At 28.4% G+C, this 9,279-nt stretch overlaps 1 protein-coding gene across 1 annotated transcript; it reads left to right on the top strand.

Annotated features, from left to right (window-relative positions):
• Positions 1-4,853: 4,853 nt before the first annotated feature.
• LOC124944031 (heavy metal-associated isoprenylated plant protein 16-like) lies at positions 4,854-5,654 on the top strand. The gene is made up of 2 exons (XM_047484489.1): positions 4,854-4,993; positions 5,084-5,654. Exons 1-2 carry the CDS (start codon positions 4,988-4,990, stop codon positions 5,447-5,449), a joined length of 372 nt encoding a protein of 123 aa, XP_047340445.1. The 5' UTR covers positions 4,854-4,987; the 3' UTR covers positions 5,450-5,654.
• Positions 5,655-9,279: the final 3,625 nt, after the last annotated feature.

Below are 9,279 nucleotides of genomic sequence, written 5' to 3' on the forward strand. Positions count from 1 at the left end.
TTTTTAAATATTTTTAGGATATTTCCTAAACTAATATTTTGGTTAAGGTCCTGTTTGGAATTTATTTTTAAATTCTAACACTTTTATGATACTTTTAGGGTTTTTACTTAGTATTATATCAACGCAATCACAGGTACGTCCTTCTAAATAATTTTGTACAATTATTTATGTAATCTAAACGTATCATTGTTTAGGACCCCCGGACTACTAATTAAATAAAATAAATCTTATAAATAAATCTTAAATAGCTAGACTTTGTTTATTTAAAAAAAATTAAAAACATCATTTAACGGGTACGGAGGACATAGCGCGAAAGTTCTTTCCCGAGTGTAACCAAAAACAAACTATTTATTTAAATTCTAGTATAAATACGTTTATACAAGTATCATTTTAATATTTTTCGTACAATCATTTGGCGACTCTAATTTCAAATAAATAATCTTTTAAATTAGTTATGTTTAATTAATTTAAACCTGCTTTTTTTTTCATATTATTATTTGGCCCCCAGATTATTAAAATATTTGAACAAACTTAATTGTTTTTACATGATTAATTTTAAAAACTCCCAAGTATTATTTTTTAAATCTTTTAAAATATTATTTTCTTTTAAAAGACGTCTAGAATGCAAACCAAGGTTGAAACGCATCGAACCTCGAGTCTCCCCGCGATATTCCCCGTATTTCCACTTGTCCAGGACATGTGTTAAGTTATGAGGGGAGCAATTCTTGAGGGTTACAGTAATGGATTATTGTTTTTTTATTTTTCATATTTGTGATTTATTTTAATAAAATTATATTGTTATTTTTTAGTTTTTTTATTAATTTTAAAAATATTATAAATTTATGATACATAAAAAAAAATATATAGTATAAAACTAAAAAAATAAACATATAAAAAAATGAAAAAAAACTCACTTAGACGTGTGTATTTGTACAACTAACTTATTTAGACGTATATACTAATAAAAAGTCATTTAAACATACATGTTATCAAAAATTGGCTCATTTAGCCTCTTTTAATAAATCATAGTTAATTTTTATTTTTTAATTTATATATTTATTAATTAAATATTAATATATTTTCTCTCCTTCTTTTTCATTAATTAATGAACTCACTATTTTTATTTTTGGATAAAAGCTCACTTAGACGTATGTACTTGTACAACTAGCTCATTTAGACGTATATACTAATAAAATGTCATTTAAACATATGTACTATCAAAAATTGCTTAATTTAGCCTCTTTTAATAACCACAGTTAATTTTAATTTTTAAATTTATTAATTAAATATTAATATATTTTCTCTCTCATTTCTTTTACATTAATTAAACCAAATAATTTATTTCATTCTTAATTTTTTTTATATTAGTTTTTTTTTTATTTCATCTACATTTTTTTACCAGTTTTTATTTCTCAAAAATCTTAAATTCTTATTTTTGAAAAAACTTTAAAATTTTTTTGTTTTACTGTAATATTTTTTTGTTTTAAAAAAATTCTTATTTAATTTATTATAAACAAAAATAAAATTAATAATTTTTTATTTAATTTTTATTTAGTAAGTAACATTGTTTTTTCTAATATTTAATTATTACTATTTGAGTGTTTGATGAATGGATTATTATTATTATCTAAATATTAATTAATTTATTTTGTATTAAAGAATGTTTATTGTTGAAAGTATAATCATTGAGACCAAACAACTTTAAAATAATTAATATAATATAAGAAAAAAATATAAAAAAAAAGAAAAAAATATAAATTTAAAATATTTAATTACTAATGCTTATATATATATAATAAAATTAAAATAATCAATAATAAATAATTATATAAAAATAAAAAAACATTAATGAAAAAGTTAAAAATAAAGGATTTGTTTATTAATGAAAGATGATGAAAGGTAAATATATTAATATTTTATTAATAAATATATAAATTAAAAAATAAAAATTAACCATAATTTACTAAGAGAGGTTAATTGAGCCAATTTTTGATAGTACATATATTTAAATAAACTTTTATTAGTACATACGTTTAAATGAGCTAGTTGCACAAATACATACGTCTAAGCGATCTTTTTTCCTTTATTTTTTTCATAATTTTTTTTATTATTTTTATATAAGTATTTATTATTAATTATTTTTTTTATATAGGAACATTTATCATTAATTATTTTACTTTATATTTTTTCTTCTTTTTTATATTTTTTTCTTATATTAACATTAATCATTAATTATTTTAAAATTGTTTGGTCCAAATGGTTGGATATAACAATGACTTATCTTTTCAATAATAAAGATCCTTCAACACAAAAATTAATTAATTAATAATCTAGATTTGATAATAATAATAATAATAATAACAACTCAATCATCAAACAACAAAAGAGTAGTAATCAAATATTAAACAAAATAATGTTCCCGCTACTATTATAAGTTTCGAATCAAAAATTAAATAAAAAATTATTAATTAAATTTTTGTTCATAATAAATTAAATAGAAAATAAATCTTTCAAAAAATATTACAATAAAACACAAAATTAATAAATAAATTATTATTTTTTTAAAATAAGAATTTAAAAATTATGAAAAATTAAAACTGATAAAAAAGAATATAAAATAAAAAAGAAAAATTAATATAAAATTAATAAAAATTTAGAAATGAAATAAATTTAACTACTTTAATTAATAAAAAAAAGGACAGAAAAAATATAATAATAATTAATTAATAAATATATAAATTAAAGAATAAAAATTAACTATGGTTTACTCAAAGAAACTAAATAAGTCAATATTGATAATAGGTAAGTTTAAATGATTTTTATTAATATATACGTCTAAATGAATTAATTATATAAATAAAATTTGAATTAAAAACGCATATATATGCATTTGTTGGAGGGAGAATTTTATGAAATGGGCATGATGCAGTTGAAAATATTGAGGTGAAAAGGAGTCCAAACACCTAATATTGAGGTGACTTCCTAGTTTGAGTTTGACTATGTGTGTGAGTTGGAGAAGATCTTAGACTGTCATATGGGAAGAATGTCAATTTTACATACCAACTGGTAAGAAAGTGTCAAATTTACTTATTAAGTATCAAAATTCTATTTATATATACTAACTTGTTAAAAAGTGTCAATTTTATTTAAAATAACGGAAATGTTAAACACCGTCAATTTTTTTGCCACATGTAATATCCATTTTTTTTTTTAAAATTGACATTACTTTAATTATTTTTCAATTTAAATAAAACATTAAATCTTTTTTTATTCATTTTTTCTCTCTCTTTATCTCACAATTATTCATTTAAATAAATTATATTAAGTTGAGTCTTTATATCTAACCAAACCAAAAAATATATAAAATTAAGAATTGAACTACAACAGATTCAACTAAAAGGAAATTACATGATTCAAAATTAATAGATTATATTAAATTCACAGTAAATTTTTGTCACACATAATTCATTTTGAATCATGTAATGTCATTTTAATTGAACTTGTTGTAGTTCAATTATTAATTTTACAGTTTTTTTAGATAGTTATAAAGATTCAATTTAATATAAATTATTTTTGATTTATAATATAAAGAGATTATGTTTATATCTCCATTTGAATTAAATTAGGAATAGAGGTTGAATGATCTTATTACAAAGATATGGCCTCAATTTCATTTTAGGAAGGGACTTATTTATGCACTCCCTATGCATATTAGAGAGGAGATGAAGAGGGAAATTAAGAAAAAAAATGGATAATTGTGGGATAAGAGAGAGAAAGAATAGATAAGAACAATTTTTAATGTTTTGTTTAAATGAAAAAATAATCAAATTTATGACAATATAAAAATAAATAAAAAATATGTGGATATTACATGTGGCAAAATTTTTGACGGTGTTTAATATTTCCGTTATTTCAAATAAATTTGACACTTTTTTACAAGTTAATAGGTATAAATAGAATTTTGATACTTAATAAGTAAATTTGACACTTTCTTACAACTTGGTGTGTAAAATTGGCATTCTTCCCTTAATCTTATATATCATCCAATTTCGTTTATCAAATGTCCCTTAAAAATGAACAACAATTGTAGATCAATACTTGATCAAGTAACCGATTGCTTTGTCTAAGATACAGGGGAATAAGGAAAATCAATAAAATTGTACAAACTCAACCGATCAAATTGAATAACTAACTAATTTTAACATTTTAAAATCAAACTGTTGGTTCCGTTTGCGATTCGGTGGCAATCAACCCACATAATCTAAATGATGATAAACAAATCATTATCAAAATTTAAAAAAATATGTAAAATTTAGTTGCAACAAAAAATATATACAAAATTGAAAGTTAAGTTATTTAACTATTAATCTATAATAAATATTTGACAAAATATAAATAATAACAGGATAACTTTTCTTTTGAGTTAAAATGAAAAAAAAATGTTAAATTAAACTGTTTTATATGTACAACTTATTATTATTATTATTCTTAATTTTAAAAATAAATTTTAAAGATTATTTATATTATTTAATAATGATTTTTATACTAAATTAATCAATTTGAAAATAAAAAATAATTTGTCTTAAATTCTTTACATAGCTTCTAGTGTAAATTACTTGGAAGGAATACCAATGGATCCAATTGTTGACCCTGACTGGGTCTCGTCTTCTTTCATTTTTTAAATTTGAACTTTTAAGATCAGAATTCTCTAGAGAACGCGTTTTCTCATCATTTTCAAGGTATCAATAATTTTGAATTATTTCAGATATTTTAATCATATATATTTTTTGAAAAAAAGCCAAAAATAATCCCTCAAATAACAAAGATTAAACAAGCTCATTAATGAAATTTATCTTTAAATTCACATAAATCTACTTAACTTCTATAAATAGAAACCACCACTATCACTTCTCTCATCAAACTTCTTTCTTTGATTCTCTCTCTAGTTTTACATACACATATCAATCTTCTATCACTGCAAGCAACAATGAAGGTAAGTCATTAGAAATCTAACATTATACATAGATATTGCAATTTGATCATAATTGAGATTTGAGACTGATTTTTTTTTTAACTATTGCAGCAAAAAGTGTTGATAAAGGTGAACATGAACACTGACAAGTCCCGATCCAAAGCTTTGAAAACAGTTGTTGGTCTTTCTGGAGTTGAATCAGCAGCTCTTCAAGGGAAGGAAAAGGATCAGTTAGAGGTTGTCGGAGAAGGAGTAGATTGTGTTGTTCTTACAAGGCTTCTTCGGAAATATGTGGGTTATGCCGATTTGATTTCCGTTGGGCCGGTGCCGGCGCCGGAGAAGAAGGCTGATCCTCCTAAAGCAGCAGCTGTTGAGTCCACTCCCCAGATGCCGATTTGGGGATACCAATATCCGGTCATTAGTCAACCCTACTTTTATGAAGTCAGAGAAACAGATCCCGGTTGCTCCATTATGTAAATATATTGAAGAAGAAGCTGGAAATTGATCAAGAAGATGATGCTTTTTTTTTTCTCTCTCTTTCTCTAACAGAGAAAATGAGTTTATCCTTCTCTGTTTTTTATTTTGATTTCATTAATTTAGTGATTTTGTTTTTGATAAAGTAGTATAGTTTTGTATAATTAAAAATATTTTTAATAAATAAGAAATTTTGTTTAACTTAGCATATTGCAAATGATGGTTCAATTTATAAGAATGATTGTTTGTCTGTAGATTTTCTTATAAATAAAATCAAACATATTTAATAATTTAATGAATAAACTCATTAATCTTAATCAAATATGAAAGAGAAAATAAAATGATTAAACATATAAACACACTAAACATTAATAGTTTTAAAAAATTGAATACTATCAAAGTTGTAAAAAGAAAAAATAATAATTCCTTAACTTTTTATATTTTATTGTGACTTTTTTTTTTATTAATTAGAAAGACCAAGAGTATTGTGAAGTCCACTCTTACCAACTTAATTATAATAATAAAATATATCAAAATAAAGTTACACAACAACAAAAATATATATATATATATGGAAATTTGATGAAATGGCCCCATAACAGGGGAAATTCCAAAAAGGGCCCCCGCCTACTAAAGTTGGCAAAAAGGGCCCTTTTGCCCTGCGAAATGTCGGAAATACCCCCTTCGGCGCCATTTCTTACGCTCAAAGACGCGAATTACCAATCACGCGATTTAATTTAAATCGCGTGAGTTCATCACCGCGATTTAGATGAAACGCGTGATTGGTAATTCGCGTTTTTAAATGTACGTGAATTACCAGCCACGCGTTTCTTCTAAATCGCGGTGATGAACTCACGCGATTCAGATTAAATCGCGTGATTGGTAATTCGCGTCTTTAGTCGTATATATAATTTTTCGGCCCTAATTTTAAACAAAACCACCCTGATTCTCCCTCCCACTCCGACTTCCAAAACCACGTCTTCTCAACTGCCGACTTCCTTCAACATCGATCAAGATCATCGTTCACTCAACATCGTTCCTCGTTCAACGTCATCGACTTTCCACTCTATTCGACATCATCGTCTTTTTCCGCCGTCTATTCGACATATTCCGGTAAGTTTAGGGCTTTCAGTGTAAGGGTTTAGGGTTTAGAAGTGTATTATGCCGTCTATATTGATTTATATTGATGTATTTAGGGTTTAGGGTTTGGTTCTCGTTTCGTTGATGTGTGTAAATGCTTTTAGTGTGTATATGACGAGTATTGTATGAATGTTCTTATTCTGCATGCATGCATTTCACGCTTATTCATTCATTTCTCGTTTAAGAAATGACATTTCCGTGTTTGTTATGTTCTTGTGAAGAAATGGTATTTCTGTGTTTTCTTTGACTGTGTAGGCTTAGGGTTTATCTGTTTTGTTGCTTTACTGCTTCATTTTCGTCTGTTCTTATTCTGCTTTACTGCTTTACGTTTAATAGAATGCCAATGAGACAGGATGAGTTGTTGATCTAAGAAATGACACATCATATTCTTAATGTCTTTAGAACTGTCCATTACTGCACCTTAATGTATTACTGCACCTTTACTGCACCTTAATCTATTAAGAAACTTGCAAGCATTTCTCAATGGTTAATTCGATTTGCTTATTCCCATCTTCTTCCTTGTTTTGTAGATGGAGTCCACTACAATACCCGAGTTTGCTGGGAGGGTATCCTGGAAAACCAATATGGGAAATATTGCTGCCAAGTTTGCCAAGATGAATCTAACTGAAAGGGTAGAGGAAACCCAATTCAGATTCTTATTCAAAGGGCACCCGTTACTGCGTTTCTCAGGAATGATTATACACCACATGCTCCTCAGGAAGTCCAGCTCAAATTCTATGGAGATGAAGTTCCTTGTGAATGGAGAAGAGCTGTGCTTCGGGATGAGGGAGTTTGCATTGGTTACAGGTCTCAATTTTGGGAGATTCCCTACTGAGCAAACAATTTTCAACCAGGTTGAAGAATCTCCAACTTTGGTTCTTAAATATTTTAAACGTATTCCACTTATTAGAATAGGAGACCTTCATTCAAAATTCCTGTCCTGCTCTGATAGGGAAGATGCATGGAAATTGGGGCTGGTATACCTTGTTTCCCATTATCTCTTTGCCCTTGACCCGAGGAGGATAATAAATATGAAACTCTTCAGCATGGTCGATGACATCGACACCTTCCTCAATTTTCCATGGGGAAAGGTGGCCTTTAGAGCAACCATGAAGGGTTTGACCAGAGACCTTGATCGCTACAGGAAGCTGTATCTGCAGAAGAAGGATGCCGCCTCGGGGAAGAAGAACAAAGACAAAGACAAAGATGTCGATGTTTCTTATACCGTATATGGGTTCGCACTAGCCTTACAAGTGTGGACTTATGAGGTGATCCAAACGTTTGTCCCCAATCTTGCAATTAAAACGACGCTTCAAACTGAAGAGCCTGTCTGCCCAAGAATAATACAGTACAAATCAAAGAGGAAGAGCACTGCCTCTGATCTTCACACTGCCCTGCAAGGCACGATTGTTAAGAAAATGGAATTGTCTGAAGAAGAGAAGATCTTATATGCTGGGGATGACTTTGAAGATATGGGAGGTAATGTTTATGATGTCTTTTTTGATCTTGACTGCAGAAAGAGGAAATTTGGAGATATTGACGATGGAGTTCCTCATAAAAAACTGTCATGAGGAAGAAAAGACAAATTACTCCAGCCAAAGCCAAACCTTCCACAAGAAGAAGAACCCGCAACCCTACCCCCAGCACCAGCACCAGCACTAGCAGCTCTTATTCTGTCGAGAGCGCCACGAGTAGAAAAGACGAAGAAGAAGAAGACGAAGACGAAGAATCCTCTCCCCCAACTCCAACAACAACAACTCCCCACGATAGATGTAGATTGGATCAACTTTCGAAGGAGCTAAATGAATTCAAAACTGTAATGAGAAACGAAATGACTCTCTTCAAAACTGAAATGAGAAATGAAATAAGTCTCATCAAAACCGAAATGAGAGATGACATAATTCTCATTAAACGGATGTTAAAGCAACTACAGCAAGGGGAGAAAAAGAAGGAGAATGAAGAAGAAAAGGACGAGGGGGATTTTGAGGTGAACACTGAGGACAATGATGTGGTGATTTTGGAGAAAGACAATGCTGTGCTTGTGGAGGAGAATGAAGTTGAGGTATGTATTTCTTGTATTTCCTTGAATTTGGATAATTGGTGCATTTCTTGCATTTCGACTAATTGAAGGCTTTTCTGTTTATTGTAGGATGGACAAGAGGAAGACAATGATGTGCTGATTTTGGAGAAAGACAATGTTGGGCTTGTGGAGGATAATGAAGTTGAGGTATGTATTTCTTGCATTTCCTTGCATTTGTATAATTGGTGCATTTCTTGCATTTCGACTTATTGAAGCCTTTTCTGTTTATTGTAGGATGGACAGGAGGAAGACAATGTTGGGCTTGTGGAGAAAAATAATGTTGAGGAGGACAATGAAAATGAAGAGAAGACAGTTGAAGATGGTGTTAAAAATACTGAGGTATGCATTTCTTGCATTTGGTGCAATTCGCGCACTTTTCCTAATTCTTGCATTTGGACTAATTGAAGGGCTTTTCTGTTTATTGTAGGATGGACAGGAAAAAGACATTGTTGGGCTCTTGGAGAAAACCACTGTTGGAGAGGACAATGAAAATGAAGAGCAGACAGTTGAAGATGGGGAAAAAAATTTCGAGGTATGCATTTCTTGCATTTGGTGCAATTCGCGCACTTTTCCTATTTCTTGCATTTGGACTAATTGAAGGGTTTTTCTGGTT

This window comes from Impatiens glandulifera, chromosome 6, assembly GCF_907164915.1.
Source record: "Impatiens glandulifera chromosome 6, dImpGla2.1, whole genome shotgun sequence".
Taxonomy (NCBI): domain Eukaryota; kingdom Viridiplantae; phylum Streptophyta; class Magnoliopsida; order Ericales; family Balsaminaceae; genus Impatiens; species Impatiens glandulifera.